This window comes from Phyllostomus hastatus, unplaced genomic scaffold (genome assembly GCF_019186645.2).
Source record: "Phyllostomus hastatus isolate PE091 unplaced genomic scaffold, TTU_PhHast_1.1 phas_contig_40, whole genome shotgun sequence".
Taxonomy (NCBI): Eukaryota; Metazoa; Chordata; class Mammalia; order Chiroptera; family Phyllostomidae; genus Phyllostomus; species Phyllostomus hastatus.
Window position 1 is genome coordinate 54,129,529 of NW_025333872.1, and position 26,705 is coordinate 54,156,233.

General features: G+C 34.0%; 1 protein-coding gene across 4 annotated transcripts in view; it reads right to left on the reverse strand.

Moving 5' to 3' along the window:
* Nucleotides 1–1,166: 1,166 nt before the first annotated feature.
* Nucleotides 1,167–26,705, reverse strand: part of HACE1 (HECT domain and ankyrin repeat containing E3 ubiquitin protein ligase 1) — a 91,032-nt gene continuing 65,493 nt past the window's right edge. For all 4 annotated transcript variants that reach the window (XM_045843398.1, XM_045843397.1, XM_045843399.1 and 1 more), the window contains 6 exons: nt 26,106–26,302; nt 17,776–17,907; nt 11,307–11,405; nt 10,966–11,036; nt 2,811–2,924; nt 1,167–2,278 (listed from right to left, as the gene is read on the reverse strand). In XM_045843398.1, coding sequence (XP_045699354.1) covers nt 2,176–2,278; nt 2,811–2,924; nt 10,966–11,036; nt 11,307–11,405; nt 17,776–17,907; nt 26,106–26,302 — 716 coding nt within the window. In that variant the 3' untranslated portion in view covers nt 1,167–2,175. The remainder of the gene's footprint in view (nt 2,279–2,810; nt 2,925–10,965; nt 11,037–11,306; nt 11,406–17,775; nt 17,908–26,105; nt 26,303–26,705) is intronic.

The window sequence follows — 26,705 nt, forward strand, 5'->3', positions numbered from 1 at the left end:
ATGCTATCTTCCATTCAATATATCCATCTACTTATAGAAGAAATTGTGGAATAAATTAGAAAGACTTGCTACCTCTTGTTTAATTAGTACTCTTAATCCATGTAAAATCTTTTCATATTAACTACATTCCTATAGTTTAAAAAATAAATGCAATGTAAAAGAGTAACCCCTGAAATTACTACATCTGTATCAAAAAATATTCATATTCATGGATAAAGTACCATGAGATTTTTAATGTTTAATTATTTCTTACACATAAATACTTGCAAAAGGGCCAATCTGACAAAGCAAGTGGATTGTTATTTATAGACAGAAGTTAATGTTTGTAAACATGAAAATTATAAGCAATGTAATATTAAAGTCATTTATTAATACTTATTTAAAAAGACAGAAGTCAATGACCTCTACAATTAAATTTTGAAAACCAAAATTTAAAAATTATTAGTTTCATTTACTATAAATAAAACATACCACTCTTAATTTTAGAGCTAAAAATAATTTTTAAAGAATTCCCACTTTTTAAATGTAATCTGTTGAGATGTTTTCTTTTTTCTTTTTTTATTTATTTTTAATTGAATTTATTGGAGTGAGATTGGTTAATAAAATTCTATAGGTTTCAGGTATATAATTTTATAATACATCAACCCCCAGTCAAATCTCCTTTCATCAGCATTTATACCCCATACTATCTTTTACCTCTCCCCACCTGCCTTTCTCTCTGGAAATCACCATGCTGTTGTCTGTATCTAAGAACTTTTTTTCCCTTAATCCCTAATGAACACAATAAACTAACAAACAAAACAGAAACAGACTCACAGAGAGAGAACAGACTGACAGCTGTCAGAGGGGAGGGAGGTTGTGGGGCAGAATGAAAAAAGTGAAGGGATTAAGGAGATATCTTTGTAATATAAAAAAAACCCACAATAATAATAAGACCAAAAAAACACATATCAGAGAAGCTTTATAACTTAGCAAAGCTTTCAATATATATATATCTATATACATATATACAGTATATATTTGTCTGCACTGATGTATACATTGTCTGTATTTGTCAGTGACAAACTTACTGGCTGCTCAAGTGAAAAAATAAAGCACGGATATGCCATTAGATAGTCTACTTCTAGTCCCTGCCCCGCCCCCCCCCACCCATGCAAGGTCCTTAACATTACAAATTCCTCCTTTGGTATTTCCAAATATGTGCATATTCCTACTTCCCACCTAAAAGGTATGCTTGAACTACCCAAGTGAGTCTTTTCAAAATAAAAACTGATTAGATCACCCTAAATTTAAAAATTAATGCTCAGTTTTAGGCATATGTTACTGGAACTCAACCTCTTAATCATAAAAAGCAATTTAAGAAAAAATTACATATTTAAATTGTAATCTGCACATCAGATTACTTCTTTAAATGTGTCATCAAAACTCACAGATAAAATAAAAATATGATAAAATACATTTTACTTTTACCTAAAATATAAATTAAGGCATAAGAAAAACTTTGAGACTGTAATATATATGGAAAACTGAACATGAAGGAAGCAAATAATTCATAGTATAAGCTTTAATATATAAATTAGATATCATTTCATCAGCTGTGTTAGTCACATTAGTTTAAACTTTACATTATATATTAAAAAATAAAAAGCTAAAAAACATCATTGCAATATAGATTCAATATGGGAAAATACATATTTTGTAGCTTTATACACAATCTAAATCAATCCATTCTATTCAATAGTGTTCCAAAATATAAACAGCACTTTACATGCAAAAGAACATACCAGTTTGGAAGTCCTAATATATTTTAATATACATGAAAATAAAGAGAAAACATCCTTTCAACAAGACAGTAGTAACATAGCAGAGGTGGAATGTAAAATAAAATTTTGCCCTAACACAATCTTGGATAAGATTAAAGAAATATCAGTAAGGGCAGTTTCTACAACTTTCAATTAGCATTTTTAAAAACGAACACTACTGTGATTTTCTAATTGTATCACCAACTGAGAAAACATACAAGGGAAAAGGGGGGAGGACAAAACCTGATCCTTTATGAATTTTAAACATCAGCCCTGCCTACGGCTGCATTTAGGCTGCTTTTCCGCTGACAGTTCCCTAAATTACCCCTGCCACTCTGAATTGTCAGTAGTCAGATGAGCTTTCCAGACTTCGTTACGCCATTGTGTAACCATAGCTGCCACAATGCAGTGCCACCAGAAGTCTGTCCTTGAGTATTTCTTTACTTGGGTATTCAGGTAACTTGAGCATGTTGATGCTTTAAAAGAAAAATACACCACCATTAAATAGGAAATCTATGAAATTTCTAATTGTTTTGTCTAGCAGTGACAACTTCAAAAATTAACATAAAGTCATCCATTCAAATTTGCATTCAAATGGGAAAACCCTGAAGTAGTATTTAAAAAGAACAAAAACTAAAATTCTGCTGCACTGCAGTTTCCTTTAGCATGCAAATGCAGTAAAAGAAAGTAAGTTCCTTTTGGCCAAAAATATATAAGAGTGATTTAGTTTGAAATAATGGTGTAACTCAGTGATACTATAACAATTTAACTTTAGTGACAGTTGAGCTACATTCAATTAAACTATAGGTAGTTTCCTCAAACATATTCCCTACCAAAACAGGGGGAAGCAAGGAACTATGCAGCTGTTTATTCATCAGTGATTCTAAAATACTGACAGCGATCACTGTTGACATTTTCCTCTCCTTGCACCAATATAATCGTTAGACTTTTGATCATTCAAAATTAATCAAAATTTAAAATGCATTTAAATAAAAAAAATTAACATACCATGTGCTTGAAGTCGGTAGAAGATTTGAAGTATATGGAACAGCAGCGATTGTAAAATTTTGCAATCCACTTCCACCCATGATATTAGCAAATCCACCATGTGGGACCCTGGAACTAACAGTTCATGTCTTAGTAAGTTGTAATCAAGAGAGGTAAATCTTTGTCATAGATGTATTTTAAATTATAAGTTAGGGTAAGAATGTATTCAACTCTAGATCACTGACAAAATAACATTTTTGAATCTACAACACACTCTAACTCATTATTAAAAGTCACCCTGGGGCCAGTTACCAAGCTTCATGGAGCTTTCTATAAGCTATACCCCTCCACATCTCTATAAGCTATACTATGCTTTCAATTGGCCACAGAACATGGCTCTACTATTGCATTCACCATACTGAATATGCAATGATTTCGTGTCTCTCCCTTCTAAACTGGGACAGATTTGTGGGCCCAAGTATGTTATATTTGTATTTGCATCCCTGGGGTTAGCAAAACAACTAGCATCTAATAGACATTCATTAAATATTTGCTGAATAAATGAATGTTTGCTTGATTAAGGCAACAAAGGCCTTTACATGTAACCCAAATAATTTCCCTGTTTGAAAAGTATCTAGAGTCAAAGGGATTTTGTTTTGTTTTTCACATTGAAAAAACTAGAAAATTCTTTGCATTTCTCTTCCCTGAGATTCACAATATCAATATAAATTTTTTTAAATGTTACTCAACATAATGAAACCACAGAAAGGCCAACACAATAAATACATAAACACCACTAGGAAATTTAGTCTTGGGTACATGGCTGTGAAAGATGTAATTATAACTTCTGAAATTCTACTGTTTCAATTTGAAAAAAATTAGTATTTCAAATTAGCCTCTGCATATCCATCATGATTAAACAAACTGATCCTGGAATACATTTTTTTTGTTTTTAAAATGAGATGCTGTAGTGCTTTTTGGATAAATTAGAATGATGGTAAACATTTAACATACAGGTATTAAAGGCATCCTCAAAAGCAGTAGACTCTCTTAATAGTAAAACTGTCTTCCAACATGATTCATAGTACAAAGCATAATTCAGTTCATTTTAAAAAAACCACTGAAATCTGAATAACCAGACCAATCATGAAAAAGAACAAGCTCGTAGGGCTCATAGTTTCTGATTTCAAAACTTAAACTACAAAGCTACAATGATCAAAACTGTGGTACTAGCCCTGGCTGGTGTAGCTCAGTGGATTGAGCGCAGGCTGCGAACCAGAGTGTTGCAGGTTCGATTCCCAGTCAGGGTACATATCTGGGTTGCAGGCCATGACCCCCAGCAACCACACATTGATGTTTCTCTCTCTCTCTCTCTTTCCCCCTCCCTTCCCTCTCTAAAAAATAAATAAAATCTTAAAAAAAAAAAAAAAGACATCCTTTAAAAAAAAAAAACTGGTACTGGCATAAAGACATATAGACCAATGGAACAGAACAGAGAAACCAAAAATAAACTCACATATATGGTCAAATGATTTTCAAGGAGTATGCTAATAAGCACATTTAATGGGGGAAAGTCAGTCTTTCAATGAACTGCAGTGGGAAAACTCGATATCCACCACAAAAAAATAAATAAATAAACGTGGACCTTACCTAATAACACCATTTACAAAAATTAACTCAAAATAAATCAAAGACCTACACTTCAGAGACATAAATACAAAATTCTTTTAAGAAGATATAGGGCACAGGTGGCAAACACAAGGCCTGCAGGCCGATCCGACCCTCCACCTTGTTGTATCCAGCCTGGTACCTTGTTTCTACCCAGTGGCAGTGCCAAGCTCCTTGCCCCTAGTTAAGGAGTAGTTACATTTACACAGTCCTAAAATTACATTCAGCCCTTTGAAGGCAACCTCAAGGCTGATGTGGCCACCGATGAAAATGAGTTTGACACCCCTGATATAAGGGAAAAGCTTCATGACACTGGATTTAGCAATGATTTCTTGCATATGACACCAAAAGCACAAAAGACAGAATAGATAAACTGGACTTCATCAAAATTAAAAACTTATACACCAAAGGATACCAGGAACAGAGGGAAAAAGTAACACACAAAATGGGTAAAAATATTTTCAAATCCTAAATCATAAGGAATTGATATCCAAAAATATACAGAATTCCAGCTCAAACAACAACAACAAAATACAATAAAAACTAGGGAAAGGACTTGAATAGATACTTCTCAAAAAAAGATACACAATGGTCTATAAAGATGAAAAGATGCTAAATCAAATCATTTGTCATAGGGAAATGCAAATCAAAACCACAATGAGATAACCACTTCAGGCACATTAGGATTACTATTAATAAAACAAAAGACAAAAATCCACCAATCATCTCCCCAAAAAAGAAAGAAAACAACAATAGAAAGGAAATACAGAAAGTGGAACTCATGTGCATTGTTGGTCAGGATGTAAAGTGGTACAGCCACTGTGGAAAACCACCTGGCAGTCTCTCAAACAAACGGAACACAGAATTATAGTGTATGTCCCAAAGAACTAAAAGCAGAGAATCAAAGAGATATGTGAACATCCATGTTCATCACAGCACCACTCACAACAGCAAAAAGGTGGAAGCAACCCAAGTGACCATCCATGGATGGAGAGATAAGCAAAAGGTGGTGTATGCACACAATGGAATACTATTTAGCCTTTAAAAGGAAGACAATTCTGGCATTTGCAACAATATGCATGAACCTTGAGAACATCATGATAAGTGAAGTAAGCCCATCAGAAAATGACAAATAATTCCACTTACATGAAGTTCCTAGTCAAATTCATAGAGAGAGACAGAAGAATGGTGGTAGGCAGGGGCTGCAGGAGAAGGGATGGACAGCTAGTGTTTAATGGGGACTGTTTCAACTGAGGAAGATAACAACGTTTGGGAGTTGGATGGTGGTGATGGCTGCACAATGTAAATGCACTTACTGTCACAGAACTGTTTCCAAAGGTAAATGTTATGTATTTTACAGTTCATACTATAAAAGTTGTTGAAAATGAACCAAAACTTTCTACTTGAAATCACGGATATGTATACATTCACAGGAACAAACACAGCAATCTACTATAAATGAATCTCTAAAGATGGCAGGCAGTTTTCTCTTCTAGCTGGGAAACAGTTTGGTTGCTATTAAATGTTTTCTTGACTAAATGCCCAAGCTTACCTTAGAGTCTAAGTGAATACTGAAGGTATGTCTGAATCTTACTAATAAAATGCTAATGCATGAGCAATCCCTACTTAGGGCAAAATAATATCTAAAGATCTGAATATGTAAATTGAAATAAAATTCTACACTAGTTAATCTATGCATATTAACCTTTGCCTAAAAAAATCACAAAGGCACCCCAAAATGAAAAAGGACAAAAAAACCAAGGTGTTCTCAATTGCTTATAGAGGCAGCATTTAAAAACAAGGGCACCACTTTATCAGGACAGGCTGAGACGATGGGCCTTGACACTGCTTCTTACACAAATTATAACAAAGTATTTCAATATCAGGATAATCAGTCTAATGTCTTCATATAGCTAAATTTTGAAAAGCTTAAAAAAAAGATTTCCCAATTTTAATATCTGAATTGAAATTATTCTGTAAACTGACATTCACAAACTGTCCCTGAAACCATACTCCTCCTTTTCTAAACTACAAATATGACTGGGCTCCATACTTGAATAATCCATGATCCTTATGCTAAGACCATAGCTCATCAAACTTAACCATGTATGAGAAAAATAGTCTGGCTGAATATTATGAAACCTGGGTTATACAAGGTAAAATTACAGTTGATAAAAATAATACACAACTACACTGTTGGTGGGAAGGCAGACTGGTGCAGCCACTGTGGAAAACAGTATAGAATTTCCTCAAAAAACTAAAAATGGAACTGCCTTTTGACCTGGCAATTACACTGCTGGGATTATACCCTAAGAATCCTGAAACACCAATTCAAAAGAACCTATGCACCCCCAAGTTCATAGTAGAACCATTTACAATAGCCAAATGCTAGAAACAGCTTAAGTGCCCATCAGAGTGGATAAAAAAACTGTGGTACATTTACACGATTGAATACTGTGCAGCGGAAAGAAGGAAGGAGCTCCTACCCTTTGTGACAGCATGGATGGAACCGGAGAGCATTATGCTAAGTGAAGTAAGCCAGGCAGTGAAAAACAAATACTATGTGATCTCACCTATAAGTGGAACCTAATCGACAAAACAAAGAAGCAAGCAAAATAGAACCAGAGACATGGAAATAAAGAACAAATTGATAGTAACCAGAGGGGAGGGGTAAGGGGGATACTGGGGGAAAGAAGTGGAAGGGTCCAGTCAACAGACATGTATAAAGGACCCATGGACAAAGACAAGGAGGGGGGTGAGGGGCGGTGGCAGAGGATAGCATATGGGAGGTGGGGGGTGGGTAGGGCAGGGGAGAGTAATGGGGGAAAAATTGGGAAAACTGTACTTGAACAACAATAAAAAAACTTCTTTTTAAATAACGTACAATTGTCCCTTGATATCTGCAAGGGATTGGTTCCTGTATCCCCTGATGTTACCAAAATCCACTAATGCCCAAGTCCCTTATTTAAATTGATGTAGTATTTGTATATAAACTACACACATCTTCCCATATACTTTGAATCTCTAGATTGCTCATAACACCTAATACAATGTAAATGCTAAATAAAGTTATACTGTACTGTTGAGGAAATAATGACAAAAAAAAGTCCATACATCTTCAGTACAGACACAACCAGCAGCCACCGTAGCCTAATTACATAGAACATATCAGCAACAATGTAACATTTTTTCAAGAATTTTCCATCCAAAGAGGTTTGAATCTATAGATAAAATCAAGTAAAACTTTCATTATTCTTAAGGGAATATGAAACAAAAGAGTAACACATTTAAGACAGTCTTATAGACCACGAAAATATTGTCACTACCATAAAAATATTTAGAAATTATTTTTATACTTATTCTATAATTGAACACATTTAACTTTTTAGTAAGACTGCACTAACTTATACTAATACATGGAGAAAGAAATTTCAGTATCTAAATTTAAACCAATGGATAACCAGAGTTTTCCAAAAACTGCTAAAGAAAAGAAAAACACACACTTTAGGTTTAGAATGGCAAACGCTATACCTGGAGTAATGACTGCTGGGAGGTCTCATGTAGAAGGAAAGTTAAGGTTTTAAAGAACTTAAGACTACTGTTTGAATTCAAAACAAGGACTCAATGTACAGTAAGTACTGAAAGGTAGGTTCCTCAACATGAGCGAAAGCTCAGTTGCGTTGCTTCCCCTCAGATTCCTTGGCTCATACTCTGTACCCACATCCTTCCACCTCAGTTTAAATGGATTCACACTCTATACGTCCTAACCAGTCAAAGAAGCAGCAGCGTGTTTTTCAGCACTGTTAACAATGACTACAGTACTGACACAAGAGTGGCACTGTGTGTTACTAAGCCAAGTGATTTTTGATTCTACAAGAGTAGCAATTTTACAGACATTTCTGGTACCAAAGAACATGAATAATTTTTCCCCTGCATTTTAAAGACTCACACTAACTAAATCACAGGGTAAAGGGTGGGGAAATACAATGCACTAGATGGTGTTTAGGTATAAACCACTAGAAGAATAATGAAAGAGCACTACCTCAGACAATAAACCAAAGTAAGTCCAGTCAGTTTAAAATTGGAATGTAAAAACAGACCCTGTAAAAAGTTACAGAAAAAAAATGTAGGTAAACATATCTATAAAATCTTGAATACAGGAAAAGATTTATAAACACCATAAAGGAAAATATAATCAACTTGCAACATCATTTAGGACTTGTATTTTATAAATTTTATGAATTAAATTTATAATTTAAATTACATGAAACTGTAACTTAATGAAGTTAAAAGGCAAGTGATAAATTGGGAAAAAGTTCTTTATATATGTCCCTGTACTTAAAAAAAACATTTTAAACTGATTTTTTTTAAATGACAGCAGAATAATAAACAGAAAACAAAGACGGGCAATTCAAACCACTCAAAAATTTATATAAATAAAAAGTTATATGAAAATAAAAATGATTATATCTTGCATTGACAGAATAAAAGGAATAGGCCCTCTCATTCCCTGCTGATGTGAATACCAATATCTTTCTGAGGGGTAAATGAGCAATATGTGTTAAGGCTGTAAAAAATATATATAATTTTGTATCCAAAGATTTCTCTTCTATGAATTTAGCCTATGTAAATAATGTAGAATATTGACCTGACTGGTATGTAGCACAAAAATTCCTTATTTCTTCAGCATTATTCATAAATAGGAAAACTTAGCATAAAGACCAACATCAGTGAAAGAAAGTCATAAATTGAAGAGCTGGTAGCCTTTTAAAACATTAGATCTATAAATGGAATAAGTTTTAATGATATATTGCAAAATTCAAGTTATAAAACAGGGATAATGTTTTTAAAAAGTAAAAATTTAGTCTTGGCTGGGTAGTTCAGTGGGTTGGAGCATCGTCCCCTGAACCAAAAGCTTACAGGTCTGATACTCAAGCCAGGTACAGGAGGCAAACGAATTATATTTCGCTCTCATATGTCTCTCTCTCTCTCTCTCATATGTCTCTCTCTCTCTCTCTCCCCCCTCTCTCTCCCCCCTCTCTCTCTCCCCCCCTCTCTCCCCCCCTCCCTCTCTCCCCCCTCTCCCTCTCTCCCTCCTCTCTCTCTCTCTCTCTCTCTGTCTCTCTCTCTCTCCCCCTATTGAGTCAGGCAAAAAGTTCCTTAGTTTTTTTCCGTAAGATGTGTCTAGTAGCATTCAGTTGTCTTAAACTTCATTTGAAATAATTTCATTAGATTGTATTGTGACAGCTGTCATATCAGTGTGCATTTTTTAAAAAACTTATCAAAATTGATAAATTTTTGTATAGCTATCTTAATATTGAAAATGGAAGAAAATAAGCAACATTTCCGGCACATTATGCTTTATTTTTTCAAGAAGGGTAAAAACGCAACTGAAATGCAAAAAAAAAAGATTTGTGCAGTGTATGGAGAAGGTGTTGTGACTGATCAAACGTGTCAAAAGTGGTTTGCAAAATTTTGTGCTGGAGACTTCTCACTGGATGATGCTCCATGGTCAGGATGACCAGTTGAAGTTGATAGTGATCAAACTGAGACATTAACTAAGAACAATCAACACTATACCAAGCAGGAGACAGCCAACATACTCAAAATATCCACATCAATGAAGTTACTGGTGAAAATGAAAAATATGTCTTCTATTTTATGGAAAAAAGCATATGGACTTTTAGGCCAGTCCAATATCTCTTTCTCTATCTCTCCCCCCTCTTTCTCTAAAAATCAATGAACATATCTTTGGGTGAGGATTTTAAAAAAAATGTAAAACTGTATATATATGAGAAGCATTCTGGAAGAATAACCAAAATTTTAATAGTGATTATTTTCAGTGATTTTTAAAATTGGAATTGTCTAACCTTCCTACACAGAAAATACAATTTTTAATTATTTTTATTACTCAATTCTCTAGGTATTTCTTGGCATGTTGTGTGTGTGTGTGTTGTCATCTAGCAATATTAAAAATTTGGCTACTACCATTGACCAACCTTCAGAAAGATTACCAAATTATAAAATACAGTATATAGGCTAATAACCCGAGTTGCAACAGTTTATTTTTTTCATACATTAAATAAGCATTTATTTAGCATTATGTTTTATTTTAAATGCCTAAATAAATCTTTGCTTAGTATCAAAAAAGTGGGGCCCTGACCTGTGTGGCTCAGTTGGTTGGAGCTTCATCCCATACACCAAAAGGTCCCAGGTTCAATTTCCGGTCAGGGCACATGCCTAGGTGATGGATTCAGTCACTGGTGGGGTGCATACGGTAAGCACCTGATCAATGTTTCTCTCTCACATCGATGTTTCTCTACCTCTTTCTCCCTCCCTCTCTCTAAAAATCAATAAGCATATCCTTGGATAAGGATTAAAAAAAAGTAGAAAGGGAGGGAAGAAACTGACAATTCAGAGTAATAATTCATTTTGGTTGTTTATCTCTAAGCCACTAGGAATGGAATACATTAAATTCTTTTCATATTATCATAAAAACACTTCTTACCTGCCAGTAACAAACTGCAAGAGAAGAACTCTCTCCTCTGGAGTAATATCTTCTACAACTTCCCAGAACCACTAACAACAACAAAAAAGACTTAGCTCATATTTCAGAGCAATCATAGACTTAATACCAGAGAAATATGCAGCATTCATAAAGCATATTTTATTCTAAGAAACTCATTTATCAAAAATGATTTCATACAAAGCTTTCATAGGCAATTCCCATGAGAAGAATTTAGGGAAAAACTTTGTTAATTAATGTAAGTTTTCATCCAATAGTGCTGAAAAGCTTACAAAATTAAATGGCAAAACTTAACTTCATTCTAAGCTCTAGAGAAATTTTACCTGAATAACTGGATCTTCTCTTTCATAGCCACTTGTGTATTCTGTATTTTTTATCCAATCATTCACATCAATTTCTGGCATGCCAGAAAGCAGTAGCTCCTTTGGGGAAACAGAAAAATATTTCATTAATCATCTTTGGGGAAAAAAATAAACTATTACATTTAAAGAGTAAATGTGCCTTAATTAGAAACTAATTCCATGTAAAACTGATTTATTTTTGTGACAGTTTCTGCAAGTCATCAGTAACAAGTACTATTATACATGGGAGAGAATCCTTGGTAATGATAATCTCAAACACTGTAAGATGTGGAGGTGTGTCTACATTGATACAATTTAATTACAATATAAGACAATACTTTTTTTATATATAAACATTTATGCAACAACAGTCTACATGTACAATAATTTTATGAATATTATCTTTGTTTATTTTTATTTTATGAACTTGGTAAATTGTATAAAGGGACCATACTCTCAACAGGAGAGTGACAACACAGACCCAAATAAATCCTGGGTTAAGCAAAGGAAAGGATCATCAAGTAACCCTAATCATTAGGAAAAAGAAAGTAATATAATGAAAATAATTATATTTAAAAAACACACACATTCAGGCCTTTGAAGAACCATTCTGGAATAATTTAGATCCTCTAATGTCTACGTTTCCCAAGGTGAGAAAACCCCCCAAAATTTCCCTAATAACATTTAGCAGCCACCTTTTTCCCAGGAAGATCATCAAATAAACAAAATAGCAATCAGATAACTAAAAAATTAAATTAAGAATGGCAACAGTATTTAGCACTATGTTTTCCAAAAGAAAAGAAAACTTGCAAAAGAGCTTGTCCACATCTCTAAACCAGTCCATTTCTCACAGTCAGTTGAGGCAATAACTAGCTTGCACTTCACTAAAACACTGACAAGCTGGAATATCAGGATTTGTTACTATAGAGACAAATATAACATGGTTCAAAATCAGGTTCCCTACAGCAACTACTCACGATCTGTATCAGACTAGTATAGAGTGTACTTTGAAGGTTAACATCAGGTGGTGTCTGAAAACTCTTGGGTGTTGCTGAGACCTGATCGAGCAGTCTGCAAGGTATCTCTTTTCCAATTTATCTAAGGCTGGATTTTCTCCATATAGTTCAACCAAAAAGATATCACAACAGATAATGTGCAAAAGCAAATATAAGTTCCCAATTGTCTTTCATTAAGCTAGACATTAAAGAAACTTGCAAAAATGTAAAACAATGCCACTGTTCCATTATTTTTATTTCATTCTGGAAAAATGCAGTTTTCATTTTTAAAATGTTATTTATGTTAAAAGGTAATGAATTGTTTATTTGAATCAATATAGTATTTTATACTTGTATTTTAATTTCAAATACAGCAAATATCAATTAATATAACTCACATAAACAAAAAGGCTTTTGTTGTAGGGGGGTCCTAAGACCAAAAAGTTTGAGAACTGCTAGTATTTTGGTTCTTGCCATGCTACTACTACATAAAATAATTTTACTAGATAAGGCATGCTGGTTAGGGTCCATTTACCACCCACAAATACATTCTCCATTTTTCTTTGCACTGCTCTGTTCCTTGGGAGCTGATGCTGGCAAACTAGCTCTCTTGTCTGCTGGCTTGAGGTTGGGTTTCCCCACTGAGAACAGGCAAAAGTCTGGAGGTGAGAGTATTTTCTGCTCCCTCCCTGCTTTAGCACATCTCTTCAGCAGTCATGTCCCCTCATCACAGGGCTCCTCACAGTAATTCCTCCACTTGTCTCTTCGGTGCCAGAGGTGATAAAGCCTTTCCACTGTTACTAGTCTCTGGATGCCTCACCAAATCTTGTATATTCTCAACACTGCCCTCACCTCTGTAATAATTTCTGTGTCAAAATGTCTTTATTTGAACCATCTGGAGAATTCTGTTTTGTAGCTGGACCCTGATACAGACCTGTCAAAAGGGAATAAGAATGAATTTTACATGTTTCTTACAATCTGAGTTTAATCTTCTTCCCTTCTAAGCTAGAGTAAGCTTTTAATAATATTAAGATGCTCTCACTGTTAATAATTATGAATAAAAATGACTGAGGCTTTATTCTCAAGAAACTTGAACTATTTCATGAATATCATGTTATAACTTTTTATGAAGAGGATGAAAGATCTTTATTATCCTATTTAACACTTCTCTTCCCAAACAATCCTACCCTCTGAATCAGCTCAACTTAGTTTTAAAGCTAGAGTCTAAGACACACTAGGAGTCCGGACCTAACTTCTAATAAATGTGAAAGACAAAGAAATAAAGCTTTTAGAAGAAAACGAAAAATACCTTCATGACCTTGGAATAAGAAACAGTTTCTTAAACAGGACATAAAAAGCTACATCCATTACAAATAAATAAATAAACTGAACTGTGTTAAGACTGAAAAATTTTATTCCCCAGAACACTACAGTAAAAGATATTCGCAATATGTATATCTAACAAAGACCCCTATTGAATCCTACAAATCAGTAACAACCACCACAACAAAAACAGAGAACACAATAAAAAAACAAACAAATTACTTGAACAAGCACTTCAAAATCAGAGAACACAAATGGCTAATAAAACATATCAAATACACTCAACTTCATTAATCATAAGGGAAATGCAAATTAAAATCATGACGAAATACCACTACTGATCTATGAGAATGGTTAAAATGAAAAAAAGAAATTACTAAATGCTTATGAAGAATGGGAACACCCAGAGCTCTCACATCTGTTGGTGAGAGTGTAAGCTGACACACCACTTCAGAAAACTACTGGCCAGTTGTACACTAAGAGAATAAATGTACACCCTATCTGCCAGCAATTCTACTCCAAGATATATAACTGACAGAATGCATTCTTATTTCCCCCAAAGACTGTACTAGAATGTTTATAGCAGCACTATTTCAAATAGCCCAAAACTAAAAGGTACCTACCAAATGTTCATCAGGAGTAAAAACGACAAAAAGTACACTGACACAACGAACCACCATACAGCAATGAAAATGAACAAATTATACTGCATGCAACAACACTTATGATTCTCACAAACAAAACGCTGAGCTGAAGAAGTCAGATATATTCAAGGTGATTATTTCATTTATATTAAATTCAAAAACAGGCAACCTAATCTATGATATTGTAAGTTAGGAGAGTGGCTAGCCATGACTGGGAATAGTAAGTGAAAGGGGACATATGAGGGACATCTGGGGTGCTAGAATTTCAGTTTCTTGATTTAGATGCTCATTTCATGGGTGTAGGCAGCTTGTGAAAATTCATCAAACTATACATTTATGATGCATGTACTTCTCTATGTATATTGTAATTCAGTAAGTTTCACAAGACTTACCAGTGTCAGTAAATTATGAGGCAAAGTTTTTGTTAACTATTTATGTTACTATTGGTTTTTTACTCCACAGGTCCAAGAAATAAAGTAATGAATTTTCTGTTTAACAGTTCATAAGTACTCCTCCATTTTAAATGTTAAAAATAATTTTTACGGTTATGCAAAAACCAGACAAGTCTATGTTAAACAAAACCATTAATCCTAAACCTAAAAACAGAACCAAAAAACTCAAAACTAGTATTTAATGAAACTAAGTCATAAGGGACCACTAAATCAAAGAGCAAATTCCGTCCACTACTATACTAAGATACACTGTTAAGTAACAAAATGAAAAAACTGGTATATGTGTGAAAGTAAATGTACACACCATTGTACTTCTTCATATATTAAAATGAAAGGCATAGGGTAAAACTAATTTTATGAAACAGAATAAAAAACCAAAGGATACTTTCTATTAATCCAAACTTTACTATTCTAAATTATACTTTTTAAAAACTATATTTATTTTGGAGAGCAAACCCTTGTCTGAGGTATCATTGGCAAATAAGTTTTCCCATACAGTTGGTTCTTTTTATTTTAATACTGTTTTCTTTAGCTGTGCAGAAGCTTTTTATTTTGGTGAGATCCCATTTGTTTATTTTTTCCTTCATGTCCCTTACTTACTCTAGGGGACATATCAGTAAAAATGTTGCAGCATGAAATATCTGAGATTTTCCTGCCTATGTTATCTTCTAGGACTTTAATGGTGTCACGACTTATATTTAAATCTTTTATCCACCTTGAGTTTATTTTTGTGTATGGTTTAAGTTGGTGCTCGAGTTTCTTTTGTTTTGCACATAGCTGTCCAGTTCTCCCAACACCATTTGTTGAAGAGGCTATTTGTACTCCATTTTATGTTGCTGCCCCATTTGTCAAATATTAATTCACCATAGAAACTTGGGTTTATTTCTGGGCTCTCTGTTCTGTTCCACTGTCCATGTGCCTGTTTTTATGCCAGTACCAGGCTGTTTTGATTACAGTGACCTTGTTATACAGTTTGGTATCAGGTATTGTGATCCCTCCTACTTTGCTCTTCTTTCTCAAAATTGCAGCAATATTCGGGGGTCATTTATGGTTCCATATAAATTTTTGAAGTGTTTGTTCTATGTCTGTGAAATATGCCATTGGTACCTTAATAGGTATTGAACTGAATGTGTAAATTGCTTTGGGTAGTATGGACATTTTGATGATGTTAATTCTTCCAATCCATGAACACGGTATACGTTTCCATTTGTTTGTGTCTTCCTGGATTTCTTTCTTCAGTGTTGTGTAGTTTTTTTGCATACAGGTCTTTTACCTCCTTGGTTATGTTTATTCCTAGGTATTTTATTTTTCTTTTTGCTATATCAAATGGGATTTTTTTCTTGATTTCTGCTTCTGCTGTTTCATTGTTGGTATACAAAAATGCCTTTGACATGACTCCTCTCTAAGAAGACAAATAACCCAATTAAAAAATGGGCAAAGGACCTGAACAGATACTTCTCCAAGGAGGATACACAGAGGATCCAGAAACACATGAAAAGATATTCAATATCGCTAGCTATCAGAGAGATGCAAATTAAAACCACAATGAGATACCACTTCACACCAGTCAGAATGGCCATCATAAACACAGCACAAACAACAAGTGTTGGAGAGGTTGTGGAGACAAGGGGACCCCTGGGGCACTGTTGGTGGGATTGCAGACTGGTACAACCACTATGGAAAACAGTTTAGAACTTTCTAAGAAAACTCAAAATGGATCTGCCTTTTAACCCAGCAATTCCACTGCTGGGACTATATCCTAAGAACCCTGAAACACCAATCCAAAAGCACCTATGCACCCCAATATTCATAGCAGCACAATTTACAATAGCCAAGTATTGGAAGCAACCTAGGTGCCCATCAGTAAATGAATGGATCAAAAAACTGTGGTACTTTTACACAATGGAATTCTATGTAGCAGAAAGAAAGAAGGAGCTCCTACCCTTTGCAACAGCATGGATGGAACTGGAAAGCAATAAGCTAAGTGAAATAAGCCAGGTGGTAAAAGACAAACACCATACGATCTCACCTTTAACAGGAACCTAAACAACAAAACAAACAAGCAAAATATAACCAAAGACACTGAAATAGAGAACAGGCTAACAGTGACCAGAGCAGAGAGGGGAGAGAACTTCAAGGGAAAAGGGGAAGGGTTTGCAGGAACAAGTATAAAGGACACATGGAAAATAACAATGGTGGGGGTGGAAATGGGAGGGAGGTTGGGAGGACTGGGGAGGGTGAGCTGGGATGGGAGTAAAAGACAGAAAACTATACTTGAACGACAATTAAAATAAAATAAAAAATAAAAATTTTAAATTAAAAAATAAAAACTATACTGTATTTAAAATACTACTGTGTTTTATTAAGGAGTTAGAAACTCATAGGGTTTAAAAAAATTATTACCAAAAATAAAAGAGAAAAAGGAAATAAGGGAAAATGCAAACATAGATTATATAAAACTAGAAATCCCACCAGATCACAGTAAAAGGCAGGCAAATTAACGAAGTATAACAAAATATTCATTAGGGACCGGAGCCCAGCAAAACAGTGGACTCCACAGAGGTCTGAAATGAAAGATTATAAAATTATGTATGTGATGAAATAAGAAGCTGGAAAAGATGACCCAAATACAACAAGGAAAACCCTATTAATCAATTCTTCTTTTCAAAAGTCCAAGAAGTTTGTATCAATATCCTCTTTACCACAGATAGCCAAATAAAAAATTCAGAAATAATGGAAATTTTGCTTTTGGAAGACTGGCTTTCAGCATCTCCCATGTACAGTGCTTCAGAAGTAACACTCCACTTTTGTTTGTCACCACTGCACTCCCTTTCGCGTTAAGGAACTGCTAACCTGGTGACTAAGTTTAAAAGAGGAACAAACACAAGTGTTGCAACAAGTTTCTAAACATGAACACTAAACCATAAATCTTACACATTATCCCATTCATCATAGTATTCCAAAACTATTTCTGAATTACATCATCTGGAATTTTGTACTACTGTGTAACGACAAAGGAGCTGACGTTCTTCCTTACCAACTCAAATTCATCAAACAGTTGTATGAGGGAAGGTGGAATGAACATATGAAAGCCCTGTAAAAAGGCATTGATCTGAGGTTGAATGGCTCTTGTCATTCGAAGTTCAGTAACAAGCTGGACATACTCCGCCTATTAAAAAAAAAAAAACAGCTTCTGTGATGACTTTTAATTTCACGTACTTAAGATAATGTTGATATAATCATTTCTCACTTAAGAGGTGAAGTTTAGAATTAATTTGGCAAGAATATCCATTCCCTAAACTGTTTAGGCCAAACTCCTAATCGCCCATGATTTCTCTTACATCCTGTATCAGCAAGTGCTACCAGATCTACTTCCAAAAAATTATCCTCAGTCTGGCCTTACCTCATCACTTCCACTTTTAACACCCTGGTCCAAGTCATCATCATCTCACCTAAATCACTGCAACATCTGGTGTCCCTGTTTCCATTTTAACTCTGTACTGCTCTTTCTCCACACCACAGAGTGATTTTTTAAATATAATTTAGATCACATAACTTTCCCGCTCAAAACCCTACACTACCTTCCCATGACACTTAGAATAAAATCCGAATTCCCTTCCTAGCCTCTCTGCCTTGCTTTCTCACTCATTTCCTTCCATTCTCCCCTTGCTCACTAACTGTATTGCCCAAGCACAAGCTTGTTCAGGCCTCAGTGTCTTTATACATCCTGATGCCTCTGACTGAAAAGTCTCATTAGGATGTCATCTCTCTGCAGGGAGGGTCCCTGTCTGGTTTACCAGCATACATCCTCAGCTCCTAAAAACAGTGATGACCACTTTGTAAGTGTTCAAAAACTGTGTGGTAAATGCATACATTCAACAAGTTCATTTAATACATACTTAGAACTTGATAAAATGGCTCGTTTAACTGTAGCTGATTTGATTCTGAGTTAAGGTAAGCTACTTTTACTCTTTTTATTTTAAAATACATCATCATCGTCATAGGAAATAGTGTCACTGAAAAATTTGACTGGTAATAAAAAACACATTTTGGCTCAGACCAGAATAAATTATCATATATATTCTATCAATTATTATCATTTATCTACTTTAAATTACATCTAAGTGAAACTTTGTGACTTAAAAACAGTATGTCGTATGTAATTCTCACTTCCCAGGAACAAATGCTCTAAACATAAAGGGGACAAAGCCTGTTTTAGGACCTTCCCTTTACTTTTATTTACTTACTTATTTAATCATTGGCACTTACCTGATGCTATGTTCCCCACCTCCCAAAAACCCACAGGTGCTGAGCCAGCAAGTTAGATTTGACTTCTGGCTATGAATTCTCCTTATATCCCAGAGCTACAGAAGTGTCACAGTGAATTCCTCACAGCTCTCCCCAAACCCCATGTGGCTCCTTGTACAAGCTGGCACAGGGAAAGCTACTATCCCTGTCATTGAATCTATTCCTATCCCCAAATCCTACTCCCTACCACCCAAAGGCTTTTCTCCACCGTATAGGAATTAATCAGTGACTACAAGTTACATACAGACAGTTACTAGATGGGGACAGAAATGGGTGCCCAACAATCAAATAGAAACATAAAGCTAAAATTCCAGGGTCCAATGAGGAAATAATATATAATAACACACTTCTAAGTGATAACCAGCAGTGATTTCCACATTAGTACATGATTATACTGAAATTTATGTGTGCTCTGAAACTGCTTACTGAACACTACAATTCTTTTTGCCCCAATCAACCATTAATTATATGTTTAAGGTGCTATATAAGATATTATTTTTCCTTAACAAAAATAGCTTTTTCTCAAGAGGTTTTGCTTTTATAATCTTAAGGCACTATTCAATAGTCATTGCTCAAGACCTTAATAAATTATGAAGTATGAAAGTAAAAGATTTTAAATTGAAGAACACTTAACCTATTTTAATTTGCCATTGCAGTCTATCTTATTAGACTAGTACAAATTCTCTTTTTTGTCAGTTAATTACTATTTTTTACTCATACATTTGATTTTCAGAAATTAACTTTCACAAGTATACTAATCTTTGCTCACGTTCCCTTCTCTTCCATCGAACATTATTTTCCACATTTACTTCTGTAACTCTGGTTCACAGTTATTGGAAATCAGTTAGTAAAAATCAATTCTTTCAGATACCAGTGTCCATATTAAGTTAATTTAAATGTGAATGGATCTTGGTCTAAATTATTTCTCAGTAAAGCAATAAAACCCTAGCCATCATAAATAGCCCTGAGAGTAGTAAAATAAGAGTTTTCAGGTAGTGAAAAATAACTGTGTTTAACAGTTAAAATCTACAGAAAACAGAAAAAAATCTAAATCCAAAAGCTTCTAAAATAATGTTGCTCTGCCTCCTTATACAGTACATCCTCAAACAGAAAAACACACATGAACATTTTCTTGACAATACTGTATAATCAGTACTACGAAAGGCCACTATTATTATGCACTAACATTTTGACTGTTCACAAAGCGCTATGGAGATGCACTGGCTGCATTCCCTCTGCCTACGCAAGCAGTCAGTGTCTCACCTCCACACGTATGCCCTGCACATCTACATCAAAAATCTTACATGCCTTAAACAGTGGATATACAGATGATAATCAGTCTACAAAACACTGGCATAAAGAACTGTACAATCAAACATTAAATATGAACCAAACCTAAAATCTCACTCTTTTCTAAGGTATTAAAAGAGATGATATAGCCCTGGCTGGCGTAGCTCAGTGGATTGAGCGCAGGCTGAGAACCAAAGTGTCGCAGGTTCAATTCCCAGTCAGGGCACGGCCCTCAGCAACTGCACATTGTTGTTTCTCTCTCTCTCTCTCTTTCTCCCTCCCTTCCCTCTCTAAAAAAGTAAATAAATAAAATCTTTAAAAAAAGAGAGAGAGATGATATAACTTAAGGGAGGTGGGGTAGTATCTTTCATCCCCTAACACATGGATATTTGCTCCTACCTGAGTTTTGTTGTTAATTCTTTGAGGGCATAAAATAATACCAGATGCCACAGACTTAAGTTGAAGAATTAACTATATACAAAATTCTGAGTTAGTACTTGTACTGAATAGTTATGTCAACATATATAGTTTTCGACTTAGAAAGCCTCAGTGTGGAGATAAGAATAACAGCAAAAACCTAGCAACTCTTTTAGCTGAACTTCTGAGCCTCATAACTGATACAACAAAGGCAAAAAAAAAGTAACTAAGAAGGAAAAAATAACATTAAGATTAATGAGATGCAACTTCTGACACTATGCTCCAGATAAATTACAGGTTTAGTTATAGAAATGTTTTAAAATATTAAAACATTTTCTGAATGTGTATAATGACTAATATCACTACTCAGAAATGTTCCTTAAAATTCCAACTTATTTGGACCTAAATTATGTCTTTTGATGAAGGACAGTGGTGATGTTGAAAACTTGACACATCTTTTGAAGCTATTTTTCTTCTTTTTCATTCTTTGTAGAAAAATATCTAACTAAACCATATTTATATAAATAATAAATTCTTATAGTAAAAACAAGATGTCCCTTTCCCCTCCTCTAAGTATACCGATAAACTTGTCTATATTTATAAAACTGTCTGGAGTTTTTTTTAGCAATTTATAGTTTAAATAGCATTAATTTTGACATAATTCAGTGAACTGTTTGAATATAAATTTTTGGTAATAAAAGCTTCCTTCCTTGGTTTATCAACTTAATTGTTACTGCTCTGTTATGGAACAATTATCACTGAAAACTTCTGTCCCTAGAACTCAAAAGAATAACAGGTTTCTTTTGTAGGGATAAGTAGATAAAAAAAAAAGAAGACATGTTCTTACAATATAGTATTTTTCAATAATTTTTTCTTGATGAGTATATTCTTATTTTCAAGGTCACAGATTAGTTACAAACATTAATAGTCTGGTAAAAATCATATTACTTTAGTTTCCTTGAAGAAAATTTAGTTATTGAAAATAGTGATTCTTCAGATAACCATTTCATGGATTTGGTAAAATTTTAGAATATACTTACTAAAATGCAAAGAAAAGTATGTTCTCTTTTTAGACAGAGAGATATTAAAGATAATTTAAAAGCATAAATGCACATATCTCCATGAAAAAAAAAAGATAATTTAAAATCCAATATAATAATGCACACACTCAATATGGAGAAGCTCCGAGCTAAACTGTTTTAAAAGTTTTCCAAGTAATGAAAAGATTTCTTATAGTACACTTTTCTGTAGATAAAATAAGGAATCCACCACTATATATACAAACTTATATTTTGTGCCTCTATGTGCACCAGAAGTGTTTGTGTGTGAAATAAATCAAATGAATGTAGCAATAAAATACAAGGTATTAACCATATAAAAATGAAGTGGAGGAAAACATGCTAAATATTTATTTGCAACCTTGTTCATATTCATTGACTTAGTAAATAAGAGGCCTAGCAGTTACACAATCATACAGACCTTGATTTAAACTGAGGATCCACCACTTACTAATCTTGAGCCCTTAAGACAGTTATTTAACTTCTAAAGAAATACATAGTGTCACTCTAGTCAATGTGGCTCAGTTGGTTGGAGCGTAGACCCATTACTGAAGGGTTGAGTGTCGGACTCCCAGTCAGGGAATATGCCTAGGTTGCGGTTCGATCCCCAGTCCGGACGCATGCAGGAGGCAGCTGGTCAGTGTTTCTCTCTTACATCAATGTTTCTCTCCCTCCCTTCCTCTCTCCCTTCCTCTCTCTCTAAAAAGCAATGGAAAAATGTCCTCGGGTGAGGAAAAAAACAAGAAATATATAGTGTCATAGTTACAAACTCAGGCTTGAAATTTATAGTCTGCCTGTGTTCAAATACTAGCTCCAACACTTACTAATCATGTGATTTGGAGGAAAGCTACTTAAATTCTTTATGCTTCAGTTTCTTGACTTGTAGGAAAAAATATCTACACTTCACATAAAGTATCTTGAACAGTGCCTAACACATTATAAGCACTTAAATGTCAGATGCTTTTAATATTAAAGTTGTTTCCACAATCAATAAGTAGAAATAACTATCTCAAAAGCCTGTTATAATAAATGAGAAACACACAAAAAACACATCTTAAGTACATGAAATACATACATAGTACTCAATAGACAGTAGCGGTTATCATCACCAGAAACCAGACTGATGGTAATGAGACTGATGAAGAGCAGGATGGCAACACCAGCCATCGTTCTGGGGGCCAATCCACAGTCATCTTCGAGTTGTTCTTTTCACCTTCCCAAACAACCAATTACTAAGGTCTATAAATTCTGTATCCTTGAAAGCTATCTCACTTTCTCCATCCCCGCTGTCACTGTCTTATAAAATCCCCCCTGCTTGCTCCACAGACCAATGCCACAACATCCTATCAGCTGACCTGACTCCAGTATTGTCCCATTTCAATCCATTCCCCACACTCCGAGCTGAGTTTACGTTTTCCTTAAAAAACAGAAATTCAATCATGTCACTCCCCTCTATGGCATCTGCAATCACCCCAACAGCCTTCAATAATTTTCTAATTTCTAATTGTGAATTAAAGTCTTTCAGATTTGGCCATTTTCTACCTCCCTCACCTCATCTTTTTCCACTCACTCACCTTGCAATCTAAGCAGATCCACAAGAGAAGAGAAGAGATCCACAAGAGAAGAGAAGAGATCCACAAGTCTCTTCTCTCTGTGTTTCCCCAAACATATGCTCAATCACCCCTGTGACTTCCTGTAAGCACAGAACACTTCCTTCTACCCGTCCTTACTCCTAACTGACCACTTAGTGATTCTCCTCTGTTCAATTTCCATGCCACCTCCTCCATTCCCTGATATCCTGTCTCATCCCACCCCCATGTTTCCCCTCCCAGCCAGAATGAACTTGATGATTAGTATTGTAAAAGTGTTGCTAACACTTAAATGCAAGTAGTTTACTCTTCATTTCTAGCTGTTAGCTATAACTGAAGATTTAAGGGGGGAAAAAAGTCACTTTTAACTCCAGATTTCTACAATTTCAGTTTTTCATCAAGAATTTAAAAGTGAAATTAAAAGTAAAAAAGTGAAAGCAAAACAAAATAAAGATTAAAAAAATACTTAAATGTAAATATTTAGCTCCTGGTAATTCAGCCATTTTCAAAAATGAAGCCAAGGTTTTTTTGTCAGATTTTAAAACAAATCATTGACACATACAAAATTAAATTTAGAAAAGCAATATACTTCAAATGTAAAACCAATATATTGTCTTCTGCCTTACATCACTTATATTTTTTAATGTACTGCTTTTTAAACAAAGGTATTTTCATCTGTTTGGTTTCACTCTGTAATTACCAAAGCCTTTCAATAAAACTGAGGAATAAATGCCTCCCCCATGTGGAGATCAGCTTACATAGGCTTTCTCTTACTAACTAGCTTGGCAAGTAATTTAAGCTTCAAAATGCCTATAAATTTTGAAGTTGAACTCCAAACGTGACAATTATCATTTGATACCTATAAAGGTAAGTAGATAAAAGGCTGACCCTAAAGTAACAAAAGTTCATGACAAAAATGTATGTTAAAAAAAACACCTCTAAAGGACATGGTTTGAAACTTTTATTTGTAAATTAAATACTTTAACAATTTTAAAGTATTGTGAGTGATAAATTTAAGCTGTTGGTATGTTTCTAAAGATTTGAGTATTTAACAATCCGGATGTTTATTAAATGACATTAAATGTTTAAGCATCAACAATTAGATATAAAATCAAACTTGGCTCTTACTGATAATATTAGAAAATGAAGAAGTTCAATTTATTATGAAAAATGTTTATATCAGAAAAATGAAAGCTGAGAAGAATTAATATATTAGTGATTGAGATCCTGCTTTTACTTGTTACTAAAACTATTGAAAAAGATTAGCCTGTAATCAACCAAGCAATTAGTTAAGATAGCTAAATAAAAATGTATTAAACTTAGAAACTAAAGTTTCAAGCTCTTTAATATTACAAAAGTATTCTAGTTTCAGACTAGAATCAAGATGAAGTGTATGCCTTCAATGTGAGTATATTCTCATTTGTTATTATTTTTTCTGTATCTTCCTTCTTTCTAGATTTCAATAAAAGACTAACTGTAAAAGAATAAAATATGAATTTTTAAAAATCTAAACAAATATCACATCATAGTGGAAAGGAAGCTCTCCAGTAGGAGGAATAGGTATGAATACCTATCGTGCAATTGTTACTTGGGGCTTTCCACCGTGTTACCTAAAGCATATCTGAGAGGAGTGACAAAGCCACTCATCAGACACAGCGTTTCACAGACAGGAATCACGTTTGAGGTTTCCTCACGAAAAGCAATCCCTTGTTTATAAGGAAGGAGGAGTCTATGACTTCACTGCCCTTAATTGAGTATACATCTCCAGAGTAAAATAAAGTAACATATCACTATAAGGTTGGGCAATCTAAAAATTAGAAGAATTTGAAAATATTTTTATTCACTAGCAAGCTAATATAGATTTTAAAAATTAATTTAAGTACTTTACTGTTTTAATTTGTAGAGCATAATATGCTTCATTATATTAAAAGTCAAGTAAGGTCTTCCTCAACATGATCAATTTTATAAATAGTACACGGAACATTAGATTTGCAACGAGGAGACCTGGGTTTTGGTGCTTGCTTTAGGCTTCAGTATCCTCACGTGTAAAATGAGAGGGTAGACTAAAACATTTCCAAGTATAAATGTGGAAAAACTTGTTCCTGATTTTATGTGCCAAAGATAAACTTCATGCTTGTTTATATGTACAGTATCTAAGTTTCAAAAAGTAAAATATGTAGCTTAATCTAGGTCTCCAATACCCTGTAAACATCTGAAATTAAAAGCCTATTTTATCAAAAAAAACTATCCAATAACAAAATAATGTTTGTAATGTGCTTTTAGGTTTATATAATGTTAGTAAAAATTCTCTGTAGGAGGCATTATCATCTCAGTTTTACAGACTAGAAAACTGAGGCTCAGCGAGTTTAGCTAAAACAATGGCCAATTCTTTTGGCCTAAAAAAAAAAAAAAATCAGTATTTTACTAAATTGCTAGTCTAAAAAGGTTCCAGGAACATTATTTTTTATAGTTAGATGATTCTGAAGCTGTCTTGGAACTACAATCCAACTAAAGGAAAGAAAAAAGGTTTTAATTTTATTAACCATAAGTCTGATATGTGATGGTTTAGTTAATTTAAATATTTTATCTTTTATAAAATGTTATTAAACTCTAACAGTAAAAGCTTTTTTAGTTAGTGCCAGGAGACTTTAGAATATCAGAGTCAAATTACAAACAATGGCTAAGGTAAAAATTCAAATACTTACTTTGTTATTTTGTGTCACCAGAATACTTTCACCCCCAGGTTTCAAAGGCACCTCTTCCATTGCTCCAAAAACATCAGTCTCAACAGAAAAAGTTAGTTCTAGACCTAGATCACTAATATCATTATCTAAAATCCACTGTAAATTTTTGGCATATTCTGGATCAATAGATGCCACATCTTGGTAATTTACAGGAATACCTATAAATGTAAACATACAGCAGTCATATTTTAATGTTTTTGCCTTTCCTTATCTGTTTAATGGTAAAATACTGCCCTCTACAGATACTGTGCAAAACTGCAAAATATAATCAAATTCACAGCATGATTTAAATGGATGCTAATTCCTGAATCTGAAGGTCTGTCAATTTAAGATTACATTTCTTCCACATTTTTACAATGGAATCTTTCTTTGAAATAGCTACTCAAGAAATTATAAACTTCAAAAAGTACCAATTCTCTTATTATATTCGTATCAATATGCATTCTTAGCATAAATACACACACACTAAAATAAAAAAAAATTGTAGCAAAAGAGTAGATTTCCCACCCTCCTCAGGCCCCCATTTAAATGCCTTACATATACAGATAGTTTCTAATGAAA